The 24,693-nt window shown below is 32.6% G+C and overlaps 4 protein-coding genes across 4 annotated transcripts; all 4 read left to right on the top strand.

Annotated features, from left to right (window-relative positions):
- The first annotated feature begins 7,957 nt into the window (after nucleotides 1-7,957).
- On the top strand, nucleotides 7,958-12,734 carry LOC127086182 (probable serine/threonine-protein kinase At1g54610). Its single transcript, XM_051026903.1, has 8 exons — nucleotides 7,958-8,646; nucleotides 8,734-9,018; nucleotides 9,230-9,547; nucleotides 10,337-10,564; nucleotides 10,658-10,758; nucleotides 11,173-11,284; nucleotides 11,378-11,857; nucleotides 12,137-12,734. Exons 1-8 carry the CDS (start codon nucleotides 8,269-8,271, stop codon nucleotides 12,359-12,361), a joined length of 2,127 nt encoding a protein of 708 aa, XP_050882860.1. The 5' UTR covers nucleotides 7,958-8,268; the 3' UTR covers nucleotides 12,362-12,734.
- Nucleotides 12,735-13,107: 373 nt separating this feature from the next.
- Nucleotides 13,108-17,657, top strand: LOC127086170 (ras-related protein RABD1). Its single transcript, XM_051026895.1, has 8 exons — nucleotides 13,108-13,319; nucleotides 13,396-13,468; nucleotides 13,540-13,587; nucleotides 13,662-13,709; nucleotides 13,791-13,862; nucleotides 13,954-14,109; nucleotides 17,239-17,342; nucleotides 17,433-17,657. Exons 1-8 carry the CDS (start codon nucleotides 13,306-13,308, stop codon nucleotides 17,521-17,523), a joined length of 606 nt encoding a protein of 201 aa, XP_050882852.1. The 5' UTR covers nucleotides 13,108-13,305; the 3' UTR covers nucleotides 17,524-17,657.
- A 2,234-nt stretch (nucleotides 17,658-19,891) lies between these two features.
- On the top strand, nucleotides 19,892-21,477 carry LOC127115331 (uncharacterized). The gene is made up of 3 exons (XM_051046908.1): nucleotides 19,892-19,969; nucleotides 20,057-21,428; nucleotides 21,473-21,477. Exons 1-3 carry the CDS (start codon nucleotides 19,892-19,894, stop codon nucleotides 21,475-21,477), a joined length of 1,455 nt encoding a protein of 484 aa, XP_050902865.1.
- LOC127086159 (uncharacterized) lies at nucleotides 21,362-23,009 on the top strand. Its single transcript, XM_051026885.1, has 2 exons — nucleotides 21,362-22,530; nucleotides 22,638-23,009. Exons 1-2 carry the CDS (start codon nucleotides 21,511-21,513, stop codon nucleotides 23,007-23,009), a joined length of 1,392 nt encoding a protein of 463 aa, XP_050882842.1. The 5' UTR covers nucleotides 21,362-21,510.
- The last annotated feature ends 1,684 nt before the right edge of the window (nucleotides 23,010-24,693 follow it).

Below are 24,693 nucleotides of genomic sequence, written 5' to 3'. Positions count from 1 at the left end.
ATTATGACTTTTTGTTTGTAAGACCTAACGAGTTAGTTTGATGAATTAGTCTTTTGAGTTGGGCTAATATCATAGGCTATATAAGACCTAAGTTTGGTCTATTTCAAAAGTATTAAATTCGAGTATGACATCTTATCTCTTAGAGATATTTTTAAGATTTCATCTACCCTTTTAAAAGTCTATATACTTAAATATGTTGAAAAACTTACTTCACTAACAAATAAATTGAGTTGGATATGACGTAGCATCTAGATAATATATTTTCACATCTATTTTTAAGGTGTAACTTTTTTATTTATTTATAAAAATAAAACTTTATTTTTGATCAAAATAATAAAAATAAAAAAGAAATTTACCTTCTATTAAAATCATCATCAACTCTAAAGATTATTCTTTACTGCTGTTCTTTATTAAAATAATAATAATAATAATTATTATTATTATAAATAATATTAATAATAATAAAAAGAAATTTTGACTCAAATTTATTTTTCGTATTTGCTCGCAAATGATACATGATTTATAAAAAAAATATACAAGCTATACTTTTAAATTGGCTCTACTTTTAAGCTATTATTATTTATTTATTTTACTAAGAAAACATTTATAATTAATACTTTTTTGTCAAGACTAATAATCAATTAAATTAATTATGTAAGAATATCATTATTGAGCTCAAGAAAATGCTATGATGTGCTACATTAACATGTTTTCCCCTTGAATTTCATATCAACTCCACAATGCAAGCAACTTGTTAAGCATGGCTATTAATTTTTATTGTGAATCTTATACTTTTTTGTTTTTCCACTGTTAAATGATTAAAATGTGCCATCTAATTAAAATCGATCATCTTAAATTAAAAGAAAAAAATCAACAAATAATATTATTAAACTTCTTTGAATATTATATAATATTTAATTAAAATTATTAAATATTTTTTTTCTTATCAAAATATAAATTTTCTATTCATTTTCTTTTGTTTAATATATCAATCAAACAAAATATAAATAAGAGAATATTAAACTATTCGGAAGTCAATCCCAATGTCTCCTCCTCAACAATATCAATATGGATTTCTAACTCATATGGGATTCTTTAGATTTTATTTGATGATGAATTTGTTTTTATTTGATTGAGATATATGATCGGATGATGTTAATGAATTGTTTTAAATCTTTGTTATTATTCAATTATTGATTGTGCATCGTATTTTTGGATTGTTACGGTATTCAAATTGATCTTGATAAATAGTGACTATTGACCTCAAGATTGTTTATCTAACATACTTTAAGTGTTGAATTCACTAATTGACTAGGGATAATATAATTAGGAATTGTGACTTAGGAATTAACAGGTTATGTTGTCTAGTCTGACGTGCAATTGGCCCGAGGGATATGGGAGTTGACACTTAGGTTAGTGAGCTACATGCCAAAGGATTGAGTGTAGTGGTAAAGTTAATCTAACGTGTAACACTATATTTAATTGCATGTCTGTTAATGCACATTTCATCAATCAAGTAGAAATTTGGGATTCTGACAATAACACCTGACCACTTTTCTCATAATTGTTATCCAAATTTATTCTTGTGTTTTCGACAAAAACAACTTGAAAACCCCCTCGCTTAATGTTTTTACTTACATCGCACGTTCCTTTTTTAAAATTCGCAATTCATGTGAAAACGAGTTTATTTTATTACTTCAATTACAATCCTAGTACACTTGGTAGTATTTTTGTCATCATCTACCCATGAGTTATCTCCTATAGTTGTTGTCGTCATCAGAATCGTCATATTCTACACTTGCATTATGAACAAAGTAAAAGAGTTAACAACAAAGGGTCTTTCATAAAAGGGATTAGTCCCTGGAAATTGACGGGAGCAACTCGGTTCCTGAAGAAGATAGGACAATATCATACCTAGATGAAAAAAAAACATGACACAAATCAATGACATTTCTTCCTGCCACCCCCAAGTAAACCTGACACCTCCCATAATTTTATAGATCCAAAAATGCCCCTGAAAAAATTGAAACAAATTTTCCGATATGCTTAACAGAATTTCTGGTACACATTAAATTTTTGGTAGTGTATTTGTAATTTCTAATATACCAGAATTTCTGAAATTTACGTGAACTTAAAAATATTATTCGAAATTCTAAATGTTTCATTTTATACCGGAAGTTTCAACTAAAATGAAATTTCCGGTAGTTCAAATTCGATTTAATTTTTTTAACACTATCGGAAATTTTGAAATTTCCGAAGTGTAATTTTTTTTTTGAAAATTTTGAGTTTTTTTTTAGTTCTGGTATTCTTCATTTTTTATCGGAAATTTCAGAATTTCTAGTAAAAAAATAGAGAATTCAAAATTTCTCATACATATTGAAAATTTTCGATAAAAATAGGTAAATTTCATAAAAATCTATTTTTTACAAAATGATATAATGGTAAAAGTACTATAACCAATGGGGTGTCAGATACAAGTGAGGGGGTAACAAATTAAATGCTCAAAATCTAGAGCCAACAAGAAAAGTTGGAGACCGAACCTTATAAATAATGGTAGTAAAAAAGCAACAAGGGAGTAAACACGAACGGTAACATCCCAATTTTTTATTAAAATATTATTTAAGATTATCATGTGACCATTTTTTTTCTATGTAAACAAAGTAATCATTTATAATAAATTCTATAAATCATAATTTAATAAAAATTATTAAAATAAACTATTCAAGACATTAAAAAAAATTATCTCTAAAAATTACAAATTCAATTAAAAACCTAATTTCATTCCCAAGAGCACATGCAACATCCTATCACGTCATATCACGATCAATTCACATCTTCATTTTCTATGTATCTAATATGATATTTGTAAGGGGTCAATCGTCCATCATTCATATCAAATCAAACAAAACATACAATACGATATTATAAAACAAGTAATATAAAACATAAAAGCCTATAAGAAATACAATCCGCAAAAAATCATTCTTTTATAACTATATACATGCTCTTAAAATCTAAAAGATCTAGATATAATCAGCCTTCCACTAAGGCACCACACAATATTTGTCCCGTAACAATGGGGAAGATAATCTGCCACTAAGGCACCACAAAGAAATGCATATGTCATGTCATGATGATGCAAATGCAAATCCCGTAACTTAGGAAAATCCCGCCACTTAAACAATCATATAACCATACAGTATCACATCATCAAGCACATTATTTTAAAAATTATTTAACATAATCATCCACCTCAAATCGTAATCGATTTACATCACAACAACAAAATAATAATAATAATCACAAACAAAATAAAGCTTCATCCACATCACATAATCATATCCAAAATCACAATATATAAAAGTAGTATTTATACTTTTTAACTGAGATTTTAATTTATCAACTAAAACTATAATTCAATTCTCTTTTCTCTTCAGAACGATTATGTATTATATAATTTATTTTATAATACCTAACTATTAGTTTCGTTATAATCAGAACGAAGTGTCATTACCTTGCGAGTAGAATTCCTACGCAACAATTTTTACTCGCGAGTAGAATTCCTACGCAACAATTTTTACTCCAATGGTCCATAAAGATTATACGATGTGCCCATCTAATTTTCATCCCAGTCGTGGTTTATGTTCCTCGTATTAGAATCCATGTGTTCCTTGTGTAAACATTAGCTTTCGATGTCGCACTTGACCCAAATACATTGACGACTTCACACACCTTATGATCCCATAACTATGTCAACACTCTCTCATTCACCCATTCTTTATGTCCCACGGCCACAAAGATGAAAATGGGGGAGTAACCGGTGTTGCAAGAAAAGGTGAACACACATCGACCAAAGGAAAACCGATAGGGTGGCTCATGACGGTTCTCTGTGAAAGAATGTGTTCACGACGATGTTTCTTGAAATGGCTGTTTGGTTTAATTTGAAGGTCATATGATTATGAGCACGAAAAAGGCCATTTTCATCGTTCAGAGGCGCAGCGACCGAAAAGGGGGAAATGGTGGCCAACAATGAGTTTTCTCCAAACAAAATTCCAATCGGCTCATTAGGATGTTCGGGCGATGATGAGCAAGGAAGTGATGCTAGTTTTTCATTTTGAGCTTATGGTGGTCGGAAAAAGGAAGAGAGTATGGCGGAGGGTAGGGTTGGAGAGGAGAAAGAGAGTTTTTTTTCTTCACGTTGAATGAAAATGAATGAGAGGAAATAGATTATTTGTCCTCACTCTTTAGATTATGGGTGTACCTGGGTTGGGTTCGTCCGGATTTGACCTAATCCGTTATCCAACCCGTTCAAACTTCAATGGGTTGGATCCATCTTCCAACCCACAATTTCATTGTCAAAACCGACCCAAACCGATCCATTCATTAATGAGTTGGGTTGAGTTCGCGGGTTGTGTTTCAAATAAAAAATATATTTTTTATGATTTTTTTGTCGGTTTTAAAAAATGTAACACAACTCAACACAATCTCAATGATAATATCTAATAAAATTCATCTACACGATATAACATTTTATAATAATATAAATTTAATAAGACACGTTATTTCCATAAAATACATAAGTTGGAAATGATACAAAAGAAATTAAGAATCAACATTTAATCTTAGAGTTACGTAAACTCATTGGTCTAGTTGTATTATTGGTGAAGAATAATTTTTTGGGGAAAAATTATGATTATTAATGAGATATTAATTTTATATTTTTATTTAAAATAATAATAATAAATTACCAAAGCTACATCAATGGCCTGAGTTAACGCGCGAGTTACAAAACTCAAACCCAATACCTGAAGCAAAACTATACGAGTTGTTATGGATTGGGGTGAATATACCCGTAAATGAATGAGTTTGGGTAATTTATGGATTGAGTTGGTTTGGGTCAGCGGATTCGTGGGTCGACCCGCACCCATGAACACCTCTCCTTTAGATAGTGTGTGTGCTGAATGAATAAGTGGCCCATCATTACTCAAATAAGTCCAAATAAAAAGTTTTAACACTTAATTTATTCTCAAACTCAATTTAAAAGATCACATAAACATGTTTAAATAAAACAAAATAGTTTAATAATAATAATAAAACTAAAATACTCTAATTACTTATTAAGTTCCCTTTCTAATAAAATCTAAAATTAAATAAAATCATCTAAAGATAAAATAATAAGATATAGTTTATTATCAATTAAACATATAAGTTTTTCTTCTATTAATCAACAAATTAAATTAATAAGTAAAACATCTCTTCACTTTTAATGCATAATATATATTTATATTTTTCATCTATTATTTAATTCCAACAAAAAATAGCAAAAAAAAAATTAAAATTTAAAATTTTATCTAAAATTTGATACTCTAACAAAAGATTCAATATAATTTCCTATAATACATTTTCATTAAAGTATAATTTTTAAAATTATAACTTGACAATAGTTAATGAATTCATCTTGGTTATAATTATAAATAAAGGGAACAAAACAATGATATGTAATTTCTATAATTATAAAATACAAAAAATATCTATTCCACCAGCTCATAAAAATAAATAAAAGTACTCTCAACTTTTAATTTCTAACAATATATAAATTTCACCAACTAATTAAATAAAATAACTAGACAGTAAAGAATTGTTTAAAAGAGATAATTTTATACACATTAAGAGATAATTTAATAATAACAAAATATTCTAATATAAAACATATTTAAATATGCGGGTGTTACACAAACCCTAGGGGAGAAACCTCTTTTATAGAAAACGTTAATTTAAAATTGACGATTCAGATCAAAGACAATATACCAATCCAAGGAATGTCAACACACCGTTCCACCAAGCAAAATGAAGTAAGAAAAGTACTCAAGTGTCATAAGTAGGGGAGTTATTCCCTAGTATGTTCATCTAAGATGACACACTAGGAGCAGGTAGTGAAATGTTTCGGTGACAAGAAAACATCTAATGCTTATGTCCCCCACAACCTTTTTAACCCACTCCAAGCGTTTCATTGCCAATTCGTCCGAACAATATCCTTGAAAGGCCAAACAAATTATTAAAGGTTTTCCCGAATCCCTAAATGTCCGAAAAATCCTTGGGGGTAACTGTTTTGGAATGACCAAAGACCTAAATAGTCAAGGCTCTCAAATCCACTCCACTTGACCCATGATATAAAATCAGTTCACACAAAATGCAAGGTACATTCTCTGATCTCCACTTTTCACTATACTCATCCTGAATCCTTAACTGATTTGGATGTCGGAATGCTAACCTTACAGGTTCACCCCACGCCACCGTATCAGAGATTGGAGCTACCAATTCGAGAGTACCACTTCAACAACTGTATCTAATTCTGATTCCAGAGTGGAACATAAAGAGTATGAGATGAAGAATATATGAAATGCAAGTTATGTATACATTTAAAAATTGAGCATTTGGATAGTGAAATATTTGTACATAAAAAAGTTATATAACAAAAGTGTTAAAGTGTTTCTATATGGATAAGTATCGTCTGTTGTCTACTCAAATGATTGTTAAGTCATTAGATGGGGATAAAGATCATTTTAGACCTCGAGAAAAAGATGAAGAATTATTTGGTTCTAAAGTATTATATCTTAATGCATTTGGATCACTGATGTATCTTGATAATTATACATGTCGTAATATATCATTTACTCTCAATCCATTAACAAGATATAGTTTTTCACATACACAAGACATTGAAACATAGTCAAACATATACTATGTTATCATAGGGGTACAATGAACATAATATTTGTTGTATTTTAAAGTTCAAATTAGAATTAACAGGTTATGTAGATACATGTTACTTGTCAGATCCTCATAATGGTAGATCACATACATGTTATTTGTTTACTTGTGGTGATACAACTATTTCACAGTGATTCCATAAAACAAACCATAATAGCAACTTCATCAAATCATGCGGAATTTTAGCACTACATAAAGCTAGTCGAGAATGCATTTGGTTGAGATCCCTAATTCAACACATACAATAGACTTGTGGTTTGTCTTCCGAAAAAATAAATACAACAATCATATATGAAGATAATACTGCATGCATCGCTCAATCAAAAGTTGGTTACACTAAACGAGACCGAATAAAACACATTTCTCCAAAGTTCTTTTTCACCCATAATCTTCTTATAAAGATAATATAAGCATCCAACAAATTCGTTCATGTGATAATTTTGCAGACCTCTTCATAAAATCACTCCCAATTATAAATTTTAACCAACTCCTACAAAATAATGTTTTTCATTATCGAAGAAACAATTGTTTAGCTAAGGGAGAAATACATTTAACTTAAAAAGATATTGTATTCTTTTTCTTTTATTAGTTTTTTTTCACACCGAATTATTTCTAATAAGATTTTACAAAAAAGACATATTCTAAACCAACATCCAATAAAAAATGTTATGAATAATGAGAGTATACTAATTTGTATCGATTATATTGTCTAACTTTTTGTATTTTATGATCTATATCATTGTATAAACACACTTATAAATAATACTAGAAATATTATGGTCTTAGGTCATTTTTCTCTTTAATTTATAATAACAAAAAAAAACTGGACCGAGCAACAACAAAAATTTAAATGACTAAAAAACATTTATTAAATATTTTTGAATAATTATATAATAATTAATAAATCTGAATATTTTTGAAATTATTAAAAAAAATTATCTCTTACCAAAATATTAAATATTTTATTCTTTTTATTTTATTTTAACTATTTTTATATGAATGATACAAAACAAAATGTAAACAAGATAAATACAAAATTATTGAGATTTATATTTTCAAACTAAAAATATTATACTTTTTTTTTTCAAATAAGTTAAAAATTTAAAATGAGCTGTTTTTTTGTTGTTGTGAATAACTATAATAAGTAATCGGTTGAAGATATTTGAAAAAGTAATTTGTGTATTTGAGCGTAGTTGTGTTCGTGTACGGGAAGGCACAGCAGAGAACAGCACACGCTTACAGTTACTTGATAACAAAGATTGCGATCTTCAATGCGCTCTTTTGCATTACATTGCATTCCAACTATTACTACTACTAGACTCACCACACCACTACATCTCTTTCTTTCTGGATCCAATTCGTTTCCTTCCAGCCATAACACAAACACCCAACCCCTTTTTCCCTTTCAATTTTCAATATTTCTATTTCATTTCATCTCATCACGGATCTATCATTTCCCCCAAACACATTACCTGCATTGCATCATCCTTTCATCTTATGGGTTGCATATGCTCCAAAGGAAAATCCACTCATGATTTCGTCGTCCAAAATCCCAGAGAATTCAAGACTAAGAAATCATCAAAGCGTGTCGTTGTCACTAATAGGGAAAACGATGCAACTGCACACCTCATCTCAAACACGTGTCGCGATTCATCCGATGAAGGAGAGAAAGAAAAGGAAATTCATATTGCCAAGGGAGGAATAGGATCAGAACAAGAAATTAAGAAGATAATTAGAAGTTTCAGTGTCAAGAGCAATGGCGAAAGAGGGCCGATTGTTGTTGAAGGCTGGCCTTCTTGGCTCACTGCTGTTGCCGGCGAAGCCATCGTTGGTTGGGTTCCTCGTAGAGCAGACTCTTTTCACAAATTGGATAAGGCAATGCTAATTCTCATTTCATTATTTCATTTCATTATAATATAATACATTGCTAATTCATTCATGTATTTGCTAATTCTTCTGCAGATTGGGCAAGGAACTTATAGCAGTGTTTACCGAGCTCGTGATCTCGAGACTAACAAAATTGTTGCTTTGAAGAAAGTGAAATTTGCTAATATGGATCCTGAAAGTGTTCGTTTTATGGCCAGAGAAATTATTCTTCTGCGAAAGCTTGATCATCCCAATGTCATGAAACTTGAAGGAATTATTACTTCAAGGCTTTCTGGTAGTTTGTACCTTATTTTCGAATATATGGAACATGATCTTACTGGCCTTGCAACATTGCCTAGCAACAAGTTTACCGAATCACAGGTACCTTCTTATGGAAGAAAGGATTGTGAAATTTATTTGAAGCAAAAAGACAAAACAATAGTATATTTCCTTATAAAGAGGCTACTAGCTGTTTCAATCCTTCTGTGTTTACAGCTCTTAACTTTTATATTGTCTAATTGTTTTATTCATTAATTGACATCAGGTTCTTTTTTTTCCTATTAGGCTAATTTTTTTTTCCCTCCTGGTACAGATCAAATGTTATATGCAACAGCTTCTTCGCGGTCTTGAGCATTGTCACAGTCGCGGTGTTATGCACCGTGACATCAAGGGCTCAAATCTTCTGCTTGACAATAATGGCAATCTGAAGATTGGAGATTTTGGACTTGCAACTTTGTTTCAGCCATCTCGAGAGCAGCCTTTAACAAGTCGTGTAGTAACCTTGTGGTACCGGCCACCTGAACTTTTGCTTGGAGCTACAAACTATGACGTTGCTGTGGATTTGTGGAGTGCTGGTTGTATTCTTGCAGAACTGTTAGCCGGAAAACCTATAATGCCTGGACGAACTGAGGTAGTAAAATTCATCTTTTGTTTTGGATGTGTTAGAAACATAGTAGGACAGATTGTTGTAAAATGGAATGCATTATTTGCTGAATATCATTGATTACAAGAGTCCCTCCTTATAATTCTCAGAGCAAGCTCCTTCAGAGGAAAAGAATTCCCTATCCTCTGCGAGAGAGTAAAAGAATCCTTCTACCCATCAGCTCACCCCCTTTATTCCCTTTGGCCCGTAATGATCTCTGCCCCCCTCTCTTAGGAAATCCCTTCTTCCCCCTTTCTAGAATATCCACTCCATATTTTGGTTCTGCTGCTAAGAGTGTCAATTGGACCCATATCCTCTTCGGGCCGAACAGTGTAGATATGTAGATTCTACATCATATTGGACATACTGAAAGCCTTTGCATACGTTATCATGAGCGTTCCGGTTATGATGAAATAAGTGTCAAACTAATATGTCCTTCTTTTCTACTTCCTGTATTTGCAATGGAAGAAAAATTTACAGATTCGTTTGGTGTAAAATTTAAAGAAACATAAAGGATCATTGCATTTCTAAGTTTTATAACCACTTAAAATTATCTGCAACTATGTTGTTGATGAGAAAAAAGAGCTTATAACTTTACAAGTAAAGAAGGGTCTTATAAATCGTCGGCAAAATACAGAAACACTGATGCTTTTTCGTCTTGCTTGAAATACTGAATTGCTTAATTTTTGTTTTCATTCAACTATTTGATTGACATATATGCACTTCTATGGTTTGATTGGGCGGCGGGCACTAAAATCTGGTAATCTATCATTACAGGTGGAGCAACTGCATAAAATCTTCAAACTTTGTGGATCTCCTTCTGAAGAATACTGGAAGAAGACAAAGCTACCACATGCGACAATTTTTAAACCTCAACAACCTTACAAACGTATTGTTTCTGAGACATTCAAGGATTTTCCTTCATCAGCACTGAGTCTCTTGGAGGTCCTACTTGCTATTGAACCAAAAGATCGAGGAACTGCAACTTCAGCACTTCAGAATGAGGTAGCTTTAAGTTATCTTATCAATGAATTTACTCTTTTAACATTTTTTTACCAACTGTTTTTCTTAGTCAAGGACATTTTTTTTTTTGTCTAGTTCTTCACATCAAAGCCACTTCCTTGTGATCCATCGACTTTGCCAAAGTACTCACCGAGTAAGGAGTTTGATGCCAAACTTCGTGAAGAGGAAGCTAGAAGGTATTCCTTCTTTGAATCTTGTTATCTTCATAAACTCATGTGATTGTCATATCTGATGTTTGCACTATCTGCTGAAATAGCAAAAAATTATGTTGCTAGTGTTAGTGCATGCTTTGATGATAATTTTTCTTGTATATTGATATGGGAAACTAAAATCACAAGAGGGACGACATCATTATTTTCAAAATTGGATGTGCAATGACTAGAATATGATAGAAAGGCTCTTGTGTCATTCTCTTGAAGATATTGATTTTCTATACTTATAACTCAAGTGTTTGTTTTTGCTTCCTCTATTTTTTTGGCCTTTTTATTTTGAGATTACACCTTTATTCTAACTTGCTTCAATAATCTTTTCTTTAGCAATACTTTTTACTTGTTTGTTACGCTGATTTTTTAATATTTATTTTAAAACAGACGACGAGTAGCAAATAAAGGACATGGACAGGAATTATCTGGAAGGAGTTTTAAAGAGTCTAAGGTTGTACCAGCACCTGACGCTAATGGTGAGCTTCAGGCTTCCATAGAGGTAAAATTACATCATAAACAAAGTGTTAATGGAACTTTTTGCTAGAACTGTTTGAATTTGCCTGATTCATTATTTCTGTGTTTTTTCCTGCAGAAGAGACGAGGGCAGTGTAATTCAAAACGCATCAGTGAGAAGTACAATCCTGAAGAGGAAGGAAGTTATGGCTTCCCTCTTGAACCTGCTAAGGCAGTAGCCCATAATACCTTATCTCATTCAGGCCAGTTAATGCATCCAGGTGCATATGGATCGTCATGCAATATGAATTTGAAAGAGGAAATTGTTCTTGCCGCCCCTGATCGTGTCTTTACATCAAAAAACTCTAAACTGAGAAAACAAAATTCGTCCTGGCAAGGTAGCACTGCACAGTTGTCAAGATTTTCTAATTCAGTTGCAGTTCGAGGTGATTCACAGCTTGATATGAGTAAAGACTGTAGTTTGAATTCACAGTGGCAAGAAGATCACTTTGATTTGAGATATAGTCATTTGACTGATGGTGAGTCCAATCAAATGCTGGATGAAACCAAATATTTACGCAAGAAAGACTTCCATCTATTGGGAAAGGATCGCGCCATGGTAAAGAAATTACTTGTAAACACATTTAATTTGTGCAATTGTTCTATTATTTTGGAGTGACATTGCATGCCCCTCTCTGATATAATGGAAGATGATGAGTTTGATAGATGTTGATACCATCGTCTGATTGACTGTGTTCATCCAAAGATTTCCTAGCTATGTCTATTGTTTCCCTTTGTATATACTCACTACGAGCATAATACTGGAATCTGTTCTGGTTCCTTTTTGGTTAATAGTTTTTATGCTCTAGTAATGAATTGCTTTTATTTGTGATTGCAGGGTAATGCTCCCAAAAATGGGCACATAAACTATTCTGGCCCCCTGCTGCTTCCAGAGGCTAATTTTGAAGAGATCCTTAAGGAGCATGAAAGACAAATCCAACAAGCTGTGCGCAAAGCTCGTCTGGTCAAGGACAAGAATAAAAAGGCCGCGAGTGAGATTGGGCAATCTGAGACACTAGTTCACCAAATGAGATATGGCAAGTCACATATCAAAGAGTTTTGAAACATTTAATTTGGAATGAGGACACTTCAAGACATGATTGTGGGTATAATAATGCCGAGATAGACATTTCTTTTGGAGACTTGTTAAAATTTTGATGCCGAGAGTCAGATATGATGATGACTATAAGTAGTAAGGATTCAATGTATTTCTACACATACAAGGGACTGTACAGTATAAAGATCTAACCAACAAACTCGCATAGAGAAAATGAAATTCATGGGCATTGATTGTATAAAGTTTTATGGTTTATTAAGTTAGCACACTAGTCACTTGTGAGGTCATTTCCATGGTATTATTACTTTGTACATTTGTCAAATTACATTCATTTAATTTATTTCATTCATTTAATGTATTGGATAATTGGTTATTCAAATCTAACTCTATTGTGCTACACAGCATCAGAAAAACGATCCTAAACTACATCAAATTTTAAATATAAATAGGATGTCATCTAAAAATTCATGTTGAATCTTAAAATATAATTGAATCTCATTTCTATATTAACTTAGCCTCTGTTTAGAACAGCGTTTTGTTCACTTAAAATCAAATGCCGAGGCTAATTTAATGTGAAAAATAAAAAGCTAAAAAATGAAGCATCCTAAAAGCAAACAAATATTAAAAAACTAATAATATACGAAGCTTTTAAGTATAATGTAACATTTTGTCCCCAATATTTATGAAAACGACATTCCTTTTCTAAAGCAATATTCATAAAAAGAAAATAGTGATTATTAAATGTATAAAGAAAAGTAATTTGATTCTATAATAAGACAAAAGAAAAAAAGAAAAAGGCAATACAGTAGGTTCTTTTCTTTACGATGACACTAAGAGTAGTATTAAGTTATTTGATTTGATAAAAAGAAAAGAGAATAGTTTAATAATTTGATTGAAGAGGCGAGAAGAGAAGAAGAGGTTTTGGGATTGAAAGCAGAAAAGAAGACATCATGAGCAACGAATAGTAAGTTCTTGAACTTGTTAATATTGATCAATTCAATAATACCATTCATTCATTCATTTTTTGATTTGGTTTTCAGCGATTACCTGTTTAAGCTTCTTATTATCGGTGACTCCTCCGTTGGAAAATCTTGCCTGCTTCTCAGATTCGCCGTCCGTTCCTTTTCACTCACATCCTTTTTACTACTTGACCTTTTCCATCCCTAACCCTAACTTTTTTTCAGGATGACTCTTATGTTGACAGCTACATTAGCACCATTGGCGTCGATTTTGTAACTATATTTTCTATTCTTTTCTATTCTATTCTATCCATCAATTATATACTCATTCACACTTTTTATGCCAGAAAATCAGAACAGTTGAACTTGAAGGCAAAACCGTCAAACTGCAAATTGTGACTTCTCTTCTCCATCTCACTACTTAACTTAACTTCATGCATTCTTCTTCTTTTTTACTTATCTTTTACTTTGTTTAGTGGGATACCGCTGGACAAGAGCGATTCAGGACTATAACTAGCAGTTATTATAGAGGAGCACATGGAATCATTGTAATTCCAATTTATCATCATTCCACACTTGTTTTTATCTTTTTCACCTAACTTGTTGAATAACTCTCCTCACTTTTTCTGATTGCTGCAGATTGTTTATGATGTAACTGATATGGAAAGTTTCAACAATGTCAAGCAGTGGTTGCATGAAATTGATAGATATGCCAATGACAGTGTGTGCAAGCTTCTTGTCGGAAACAAATGCGATCTAACCGAAAACAAGGTTGTTCAGACACAGACTGCCAAGGTAAAATATTGCTTTTATCTTTCTGGCTTTCTAGTTTTAGCTCAATTAAGATATTATCCCGATTCTATTTCCTAGTTTCCCTTTTTTAGTTGACCATGTTCCCTATTCCTTAGGTTAGTATCATGCATAGAATTACTAGATTATTCAATCATACCAAGGTTCAAATGAAAGGGGAACAGAGTTTGAAAATTACTTGGACATTGATATTTCCCACCGTGATCATCACACATTCATGTTGTAAGCTTAGGCCAAAAAGTGGAACTAATCAGGAAATATGCATATTATTTTAAGGACAAGACTTAGATAAAATTCTTTACTATTTTCCAATGAAAATAGGACAAGTGTATAATTTCCTACTACACATATGCAATTTTCTCCTATTTTCACTCCCTAAATGATATTTAAGTACACTTGTCATATTTTCATTGGAAAATAGTAAAAACCACACCTAAGAATTTGTATCTAAATTTTCTCCTTCTTTTAATATTTCAAAATTTTAGTTAGCTAAACAACAACAACCAAGCCTTACCCCATTAAGTGGAATTGGCTACATGGATCATCTTCCGCCATAATGTTCTATCCAGGATCATCTAGCAACAATATTTTTAGTTGCTAGATGATTTGGATAATGCATTTACTAGGCCAGGACAATGGCAATAAAACTTGTAAACCCACACTCAACCCAAAGCAACGAGGCAAGGAAAATAAAGTCCAGCTTAACAAAATAAGGAAATAATGTTGTATATAAATGTATTTATGGATTAAGTGCAAGCGTTTTTTCTCTTTCTCTTGAGGCACCAGACAAAGTTGGCAAATGGAATGCTTTCCTTTAGCATTTTACCAAATATATATGCCCAAATCTGCAATTTAAGAATTTAATTAAATCACAACTAATATCATTAGTGTCTGAAAATAGACAACAATGATATTTATACAGTTTTATGTCTAAGTATTTTCAAATAATACCGGTAGCTCCTTCTTTGTAAATATATTATTGAAACTAATAGTTACTGTGGAAAAAATGGATGAAACATACTCGAAATCTCTAACATACAAAGAAAACAACCATGTCCTGGTAACATTTACCAATCACTTACAGGAAGAATAAAAAAGAATGAAACGTAATGCAAATTTTAACACATGAAACTCTTCAACAGTTTCCCATAAAAACGATTTAAACATGTCCCAGTCACTTCCAAAAAAAATGCCCATGTCTCCTGGTAACGTTTACATATCACTTCTGGAAAAATAAAAGGATGAAACATAAAGCTAATCACTAACATATAATGAACAAATAACTCACAAACAGTTACTCATGAAAACAACTTAAACATGTCCCGGTAACATTCATCAATCACTTCTTTGAAAAAAAAAGATGAAACATTATGCAAATTTCTAACGTATAAAGAAGAAATAACTCGTGATGAAAACAATTTAACCATGTCATATATGGAAGAAATAACTCTTAAAAATAGAAACTCATGAAAAATAATTTAACCATGTCATGGTAGCTGTTAAGGAATGTGGTTGGACCTAACTCAACCCTACAAAACCGGTTGGGAGAGTGAGGACTGTCTCCACTTATAAACACATGTTCAAACCATATATTATCCAATGTGAGACTCTTAACAGTAGCATTCAGCAATCACTTCCATGAAAATTTCCTAAAAGTTACATAGGCACTTCATCGTACTCACATCCTTCACTGCTGCTAGCAAGATTTCCTTGATGCAACAATAGCCTTGAGCGATCACTTTCACCATTGAGACCTTCAAACCTGCATGGAGGAAACACCTCAGAGCCCTGAGTCATTTCCACTAACCGAGACCTCCAAATTTTCCTTTAAGAATTACCATATCAGTACTACTACTAGGATTTGTATGTGGTTGTATTGTATCCCCATGTTGCTACCTGTATGTGGTTATACTTTTCCAGCATAAAATGAATGAAACGCTTCAACTCACTCTGCTCAGAATCAGCTGTAGTCTTACTGTCATTACAATACTGATACATGAAAACTGACATTTGTGTCTCCTGGTTAGCTTTGTTGAGCTTGGCAAGATTTTCTTCCCTTCTCCATAACATAAGCCAGTTTAGCAATTAGATATCTGATACCTGTGTGCTAGCTGCTCAGCCACAGCAAGAGATGGCCAGATTGTGGGCCTTATTTTACCTGTCCATAGATGATTGTGCATGCTTCACTACCAGAGGTTGCTCACCTCGTCTGTCTCCTTCAAAAGCTCTGCCAATCTCTCTCGAAGTAACTTTTTCTCCAAACCTCAACCAAATCAACTGAAGCCATCAACCTAGGAAGAGAGCGGGTAACTGTTTATTTTGCAATACAGGAAAAATAAGCAAGGATCCAAGTAGAACGGAATTCCAAGTGAACAAAATCCCTAAAGTGAAATTGAACAAACAAAATCAGTAAAAAGTGAAATTGGTCAGAAATAAAACAAAGAAAATCTCAGATGGGGAATCACAACCAAACTACCACAAACAAACAGAAATCAAATCGTGAATCTAGGGATTAGGGCTAACCGATTAGGGAGTTAGGTTTTTCTTTTTACCTTTTGAGCCTTGAAGGAAAGAGTGATGCAGGGGACTGAGAGTAAGATTGAGATAGCCTCTTATAAACTATGGACAAAACCAAATTGTGTTTGAGATAAAAGAATGTGTGGGCCGTTTAAAATCTGTATTGCCAAAAACCTATTGTTTCAAAATGAGTCAGAATATGGTTAAGGATTAGGCTTATCAACTGGATATTATGACCAGCCTCGGTACTGTCTTGATTAAATTGCCTATAACTTGGTATTCAGTTTTTTTAAAAGAGTAGTTATTAAATATATTATGAATGTGTGTATGATTAATGTCTTGGTCGAACATGTCGTGTAGAAAAATACTTTTGATTAATCATATCAGCTTCTTAATATTGGTTTGTCTGATCCACAATTTAATTTTAATTGTCCAAAATAGTGATATTATTGAATTAAAAGTAGAATTGTTCACTTAAAAGAAGCACATGCCTGAATATATTATATGAAATACCAGTTACTCTGTATGCTAAACAAAGAAGGGAGAGAGAATCCTAGTCTGCTTGTCTGACATATCCTTGATGATTATGAACCACAGGCTTTTGCAGATGAGCTTGGTATCCCTTTCCTTGAGACAAGTGCTAAAGACTCCATCAATGTGGAGCAGGCTTTCTTAACTATGGCAGCAGAGATTAAGAAGAAGTATCTAATATTTTTCCATTACTTTCTTCGTGCACAACATGAATTCCATTGTAAGACAAATGTTAAGTTTGAGTTGTTTTGAATATGCAGGATGGGAAGCCAACCAAGTGGTAGTAAATCAGCAGAATCTGTTCAGATGAAGGGGCAACCAATCCCACAGAATAACAACTGTTGTGGTTAGGTTGAACTTGTAAATTATCATCTCTTTTTTAACTCTTACAGTAAAATAGAGAGATCCTGTTTCTTTTAATATGTTATATGACATGGATGTTTCAGACACTGCCAAAAATACAATCTATTAACTCTTTTGGTTAATGTAGCTGTGACTCTTATGGTTACTACTCAATTTTAGAGTGAATTGGAAGCAATTTCGCATAGGCGGCATTTATAGCTTAAGGCCTCGACGTACTATTTTGTACACATATTTCATAAGCTCGTAGTGAATGTTATGCATGAGAATGGACAAATAGATTGATGAATGATTGGGGATCATTAGAAAAAATAAACAGACATTACAACAGTAAATGAATGAAAGCAGACAATGCTCCGATTAGCACTCTTCAAAAAGTTAATTAGGAAACAAATGAAGATGAAGAAAATGTTTTAGTTCAAGTAAGTTTTAATATAAGTCCATCTATCTATCTTCTTATTATAAATTTTATGGGTATTCAAAATTTGTTAGAAACAATACATTTGAAAAAAAATATTACTTATATATAATTATTCATATATTCAATAATAAAATATAATCAGGAAAACAAATTTACTTTTTTTAATTATAAATTAAAGTGTTTAATTGTAGTGTACTGTCAGTGTAAAAAAATATTATATATACATTCAATTAAAATATTTTAAAGTGTCAAATCATATACATATTGATTTAGCGGGATATATGATTGTCATTGGTTGATAGTGTAAAAATAATTTACATTGTCTGGGTATCATCTTTTCTCAAAATTAAATTAATATTTTTTTAAATAAGTTATTTTTTAGTTAAAAGTTGTTAATTTATAATATCAATTTATTTACTTTAATACATAAATATAAATAAATGTTGCTGTTAAAGATTAAATATAGCTATATAAATAAATAATAAAGAATAGTAAATAAAATTAAGGTTATCTATCAAAGTCATTAATGAAGGATAGATAAATATAAATGTCATTTTATTGTTTGAATATTTCATGATTGAATAAAATTATTTTGTCGTTCCATTTAAATAGGAGGACACAAAAAATTAAAAAAGTGATGAAAAGAGATGACACACATTCCTTGATGTTCCACTCAATCCCATCCTTTTTTAACTAATTCAAACAATGAAACATAAATTATTCTATTTCATTCCATCAATTCAAACATAATCTAAAAGAAATCTCAAAATATTAATAGATGAAAAGAAAGTGAGAAAAATTCTTCATAAGTTATAGATCATTCTTCACTATTTTTCATTGCTATAAAAACCATTTTCATGCTTCATTTTATAATAACACATTGTAAGAAGTTCTTGAGAGAATAGATAAAAAAGAGTTTTAACTAGGCTGTTAAGTTCAAAGAGATCTAAATAAAAATCACAAATGATTAAAGAACAAACAATATTGAATGTGTTTGAATGTTATTTTGAAAAAATCGTTGGATTTGGATCCAATCTTGAATTGATTTTTCAAAATCGGTTCAAACTAATCTTAATTGCAAGACCATGTTAATTTATTACTTGTTGATATTTATTTTTTAAATATTATTTATTAGTTTAGTTTAATCTATTTATTTTTATTATTTTATATTTTATAAATTAGGTTTTATATCCCTACATTTCTTTTGTTTTTTCTTTTTCATTCAATAATTTGTCTTTAGGTTTAAACGTAGTTTTAGCTTCCCAAATTTCTCAATTCTTTGATTTGATAGTTCCTCAAGTTTCAATTACTTGGTTTTAACCCCTCAAATTTGCTCCTTTTGCATTTGATAGTCCTCTAGATAGATTAAATTTCGCTTATGTGATATTAAAAAATCAAGTCCACACTGATGTGACATAAAAAATGACAGATGTGAAAACAAAATAAACTTTGTCAATGCAACATGAAGTGCTTTCGTAATATTTGATCATTTGAAAAAATTTAAAAATAAAATAAACTAGTGTTAGGATATTTGATTACAAAAAAAAAAATCTTGTGGACTTGAATTGAAACGTTACCATAAAACAAAAAGGGTTAAATACACTTTTCCCCCCTGTAATGTTAGCGAGTTTAGGATTACCCCCCTGTAAAAATATTTTTTGTAAACCCCCCCTATGTTATGTAGATTCCTTCATAGAACCCCCTAATATCCAGGTGGCATGGAATCTAATAAGAGGTCCTACACCTGGCATATTTTTAATTTTGTTAAAGTGATTATGTGTCATTTTACACTTTTTAATTTCAAATACCCCCTTAGAAAATTAGGGTTCTGAACATAGCAGGGAAGACGAAGACGAAATTTCCAGGGGAAGACGAAGACGAAGAAGAAGAATGCAGGGAACGAAGCAAACGAGAAAGACGACCGCAGTGAAGACGAAGATGAAGACAACCTCAGCGAATACGAAGAAGCGATCCAGCTCAGTGAAGACGAGCTCAGTGAAGTGTCCAAAGTCCGAGGTTAGTAAAAATTTGAAGTTCATCAATGTCGTAGGGTAAAATTTTGAAATCAACAATCTTTGACATGTGGGTATAATATATTGACAGGATTCACAACACTTTAGTGTTACACTCCACCATGGGGGTGAATTTTACAGGGTTTTTGAAGAAGAAATTATATACAGAGGGGGTACGGATACGACAGTTAATGGGATACATGTTTCAAATTGGAACATGGATAACATTGAGAAGTTGTTGAGTAGGTTAGGGTATAAGGCTGATTGTGTTAGGGTATGGACAAAAGTTTTAGAAATTCAAGATGGTTTTTTTCTGATTAGGAAAGATGATGATGTTGTTGATGATTTTGCTCTATACTTTAGTGCAATGAATGTGAAAGGAGATTTGTATGTTGAACATAGTACTGGGAACATGGACCCTGCTGATAGGGAACCTAAATGTGTGAATGATGATGACCACCCCCCTGATAATGGAATTGATGGGTTAGATGAGGAGAAGGTAGAGGGGTTAGATGACAGTGAAGATGAAAGAGCTACTGCTTACTTTGATGGTTTTGAAGGAATAGATGTTACTAAGCCTATTAGGTGGGAGCCCAATAACAGTATGGAGGAGCCCAATAAGAGTATGGATTCAGATGATGTATACTATAGTGATGAGTTGAATAGTTCTGACCCAGATGATTCTTGTGATGAAGAAAGGCCCAAGTATGCTAGGTTTAGGAAAGAGCATCTAAACAAAGACTTTATATTCAAGTGGGGTATGGAATTCAACACACTTGATGACTTTAGGGCAGCTATCCGTGAGTGGTCAGTGCTTAATGGGAGGGAAATTTCTTTTGTGAAAAATGAGGGAGATAGGGTAAGGGTGGTGTGTAAGCATAAATGTGGGTTTTTAGTCTTATGCTCTAAGGTGGGCCACAAGGAGACTTTTGCTATAAAAACACTTGTACATAAGCACACATGTGCTAGGGTTTTGAACAACAAGTCTGCTAGCTCAAAGTGGGTGGCCAAGCATGTGGTAAAGAGGATGCAAACTTCTGATACAGTCAGGATAAGAGACATCATCCAAGATATGAGGCAAACATATTCTGTGGGTATTACTGTTGCAAAAGCATGGAGGGCTAAGCTAATTGCCAAGAAGATAATTGAAGGTGATGCTGACAATCAGTATGCTTCCATATGGAGGTATGCAGAAGAACTAAGAAGGGTAAACCATGGCAACACTGTGAAGATAAATGTAGAAAGACCTAGTCCATCCATACAACCAAGGTTTGGGTCATTTTATTTCTGTTTTGATGGCTGTAAGAAAGGCTTTATTCATGGATGCAGACCATTTGTGGGGGTTGATGGATGTCACTTAAAGACCAAGTATGGTGGACAGTTACTTATTGCTGTAGGCAGGGATGCTAATGATCAATACTTCCCTTTGGCATTTGGTGTGGTTGAAAATGAAACAAAGGAGAGTTGGAGATGGTTTATACAACTACTAATGGAGGACATTGGTCAGGATAGAAGATATGTATTTATCTCTGATCAACAGAAGGTATGTATTTAACTCTATCTTTCTGTTGCAAATTATTCTATTCTCTAAATGTTGGAAAAATTTCTATTTTGTATCAGGGACTTGTGGCTGTATTTGAAGAATTGTCTGATACTATTGAGCATAGATTATGTCTTAGGCACTTGTATGCTAATTTCAAGAAAAGGTTTGGTGGAGGAGCCCTTGTTAGAGATTTAATGATGGGAGCTGCTAAAGCCACATACTATCAGGCATGGGTCCAAAAGATGAATGAATTGAAGAATGCAGATCCCAATGCTTGGACTTGGTTGATGGCTGTTCCTACCAAAAGCTGGTGTAAGCATGCCTTTTCTTTTTACCCTAAATGTGATACATTGATGAATAATATCTCAGAGTCTTTTAATGCTACCATTCTAGCTGCTAGGGACAAACCTATACTCACAATGTGTGAGTGGATAAGAAAATATCTGATGAATAGGTTATCCACCTCTGCAAGTAAACTAGAAAATTGGCCACATAAGGTGATGCCAATACCTAGGAGAAGGTTAGATAATGAGGTGTTCAGGAGTGGTCATTGGTTGCCAACATGGTCAATTGCTGAGACTTTTCAGGTTACACATAGTTACAACACACATGAATTTATTGTTGACATTGCTAAAAGGTCATGTAGTTGTAATTTTTGGGAATTAGTAGGAATTCCATGTAGGCATGTTGTAGCTGCTCTGAGTTATAGAAAGCAAAACCCTGATGAATTTGTTGATGCTTGTTACACAAGAGAAAAGTTTGCACTATGTTATGGATTTTCAGTAAGTCCAATCAATGGTCAAGATATGTGGCCAGAAGTTGAGATGGAACCACCTCTACCACCTGCATATAAAAATGGTCCTGGTAGACCTAAGAAGATTAGGATAAGAGAAAGTGGAGAGGATGGTGCAAGGAAGAGAAGATCTGGTGTTGCATATAAGTGCACCAAATGTGATAATTTTGGTCACAATGCTATGACTTGTAAGGCTACCACTCAGGATCCCAATGCACTTAAAAGAAAGGTAATTCATTGTGATATACATTTTGTCTTACATTCTACATTCTGTCTTACATTCTTCATTGTGATATGCATTGTGATGACAACCATACATTGTGTCTTACATTGTAGAGAAAACCTAAAAAAGGACATGTGCCAACTGCAACTGATATGCCAACTGCAAATGATATGCCAACTGCATCTGATATGCCTGCCCCAACTGCAACTGATATGACTGTTCCAACAAATGTGCCTGTTCCAACTGATCCACAGCCTCCAACTGATATGCCTGTTCCAACTATTATGAGTCAAACAGGATCTAGTGTGGCTGCCTCAATCACAAAACAATCCAGAAAAAGGGTTGAAAAAAAACCTATCATCAAAAGAAGGCAAAGTGAGAGGATCAAGTTGAGTTGGTTTAAAAGACCCATAACAGGTGAAGGAATATCTAGTGACAAACCAATTACCCTACCAGAAAATGAAGACATACCCACTTCAAAATGAGGGACTGATTATTATGTTTCTGCTATGTATTTTGTAATCCTTTTGAAAAACTCTTTTGTAATGCCAACTGATCTTTGAAGACATGTATTTTGTAATCCTTTTGTAACAAACATATGCACTTACTGTGATGATCAATTCTAATGTATCAGTTTAACATTATTGGTGTGTATTGTCTATAAAACACAATGGCTAGTCTGTCACATTTTTTTTCTTGTTTTTCATAAACCATGAATTCTGCAGAGAGCCATGGCTAGTCTGTGCACTAATCTTACAACAAAACCATGAATTCTGCAGGACCTAAAGAAAAAGCCAAAGTATTTAATTACATTCACCTTGAATTCTGCACTGAAAAAGTTTAAGAGATAGACTACATTAATATATTTCAATTTATTTATATGTTTACTATGTCATATTTTCTTTAGAATTACTGACTATAAAATTGTTCTGTAGTTTTCTGATGATTTTGCAATTTTGCTCTTTCATTATGATATAACTTTTTTCTGTCATTATTGGTAGATTGAATGCTGAAAGTTTAATCAAATAATGATGCTGCACTAACAGTTTAAGATTGATGAACAGATTACATTTCATTGATGAACACATTACAAGTTCAACATTACATTGCTGAAAAACACTAATGACATAACAATTACATGACAGACTCATTAGACTAACTTAACCATAGCTGCTATCAACATCCATGACAGACCAATTACAAACATTAACCATAAATTTTTCCTCTTTTCCATTGCAATCTTTTTCTTCAGTTTTTCTAACTTGTTAAGCTTTCCGACTCTGCAATCTATCTCCTCAACAATCTCTTTAGCAAATTCAATCAAATAAGCCTTGTTGACTTCACATTGGCGGCATCCGGACGGATTGGTTTCTTTCACTGCAAACTCACTGACCAAATCATCCCACCAAAATAAACCGCACCCATTCTGCAATTTGAGACAAACACCACCAACAATTAATTTCGAAATCAAACTCAAAATAATAAAATGCTTCAAAATTGCTCACCATATTATTCCTGCATTTCCAAAATTTGCGACCGGGGTTTTCAATTGACTTGGAGACCAACAACTTCATGGTTTCATTGCATCCACATCTTGGTAAGCCGTTTCTAACTTCACTCGTGGAAGATGCCTTGCTGCCACCCATAACCCAGATGAAGGGGACACGGACGAAGATGAAGAGAGGGATGGATTTGGGGTAGGGATGGATTTCACGAAGAGAGAGAGGGATGGATTTGGGATAGGGATGGATTTCACGAAGAGAGAGAGGGATGGATTTGGAACCCTAATTTCTAGTTTATGCCATGCTGGAGACCTAATGAAGATTCGCATGTGAAAATTAAAAAATTAAAAAGCCACGTATGAAATAAAAAACCAAGATTCCATGCCACCTGGATATTAGGGGGTTCTATGAAGGAATCTACATAACATAAAGGGGGTATTGAAAAAATAACTTTACCAGGGGGTAACCCTAAACTCGCTAACATTACAGGGGGGTAAAGTGTATTTAACCCAAACAAAAAAGATAGACAATTAGTTAATTAAAATAGCATATTCTTTGGGCAAAACAACGATAAAAAAAGTCTAAGAAGTTATGATAATAGAAATTCAACATGGGTTATGGCCAAAAAATCAATAATAAAAAGTCTATAATTAAAGATAATGACTAA

The sequence above is a fragment of the Lathyrus oleraceus genome, chromosome 1, assembly GCF_024323335.1.
Source record: "Lathyrus oleraceus cultivar Zhongwan6 chromosome 1, CAAS_Psat_ZW6_1.0, whole genome shotgun sequence".
NCBI classification, from domain to species: domain Eukaryota; kingdom Viridiplantae; phylum Streptophyta; class Magnoliopsida; order Fabales; family Fabaceae; genus Lathyrus; species Lathyrus oleraceus.
The sequence above is the reverse complement of the archived record's forward strand: the minus strand, read 5'-3'. Positions and strand labels throughout refer to the sequence as shown.

Coding starts and splice junctions, on each gene's coding strand:
- LOC127086182 (XM_051026903.1), top strand. CDS start 8,269: ATGGGTTGCATATGCTCCAAAGGAAAATCCACTCATGATTTCGTCGTC. Junction 10,565..10,657: donor CTTCAGCACTTCAGAATGAG/GTAGCTTTAAGT, acceptor TTTTTTGTCTAG/TTCTTCACATCAAAGCCACT. Junction 11,285..11,377: donor AGCTTCAGGCTTCCATAGAG/GTAAAATTACAT, acceptor TTTTTCCTGCAG/AAGAGACGAGGGCAGTGTAA.
- LOC127086170 (XM_051026895.1), top strand. Junction 13,469..13,539: donor GCCTGCTTCTCAGATTCGCC/GTCCGTTCCTTT, acceptor ACTTTTTTTCAG/GATGACTCTTATGTTGACAG. Junction 13,863..13,953: donor GAGGAGCACATGGAATCATT/GTAATTCCAATT, acceptor TGATTGCTGCAG/ATTGTTTATGATGTAACTGA.
- LOC127115331 (XM_051046908.1), top strand. CDS start 19,892: ATGAAGACAACCTCAGCGAATACGAAGAAGCGATCCAGCTCAGTGAAG. Junction 19,970..20,056: donor TGAAGTGTCCAAAGTCCGAG/GTTAGTAAAAAT, acceptor ATATATTGACAG/GATTCACAACACTTTAGTGT.
- LOC127086159 (XM_051026885.1), top strand. CDS start 21,511: ATGTATTTAACTCTATCTTTCTGTTGCAAATTATTCTATTCTCTAAAT. Junction 22,531..22,637: donor CCAATGCACTTAAAAGAAAG/GTAATTCATTGT, acceptor CTTACATTGTAG/AGAAAACCTAAAAAAGGACA.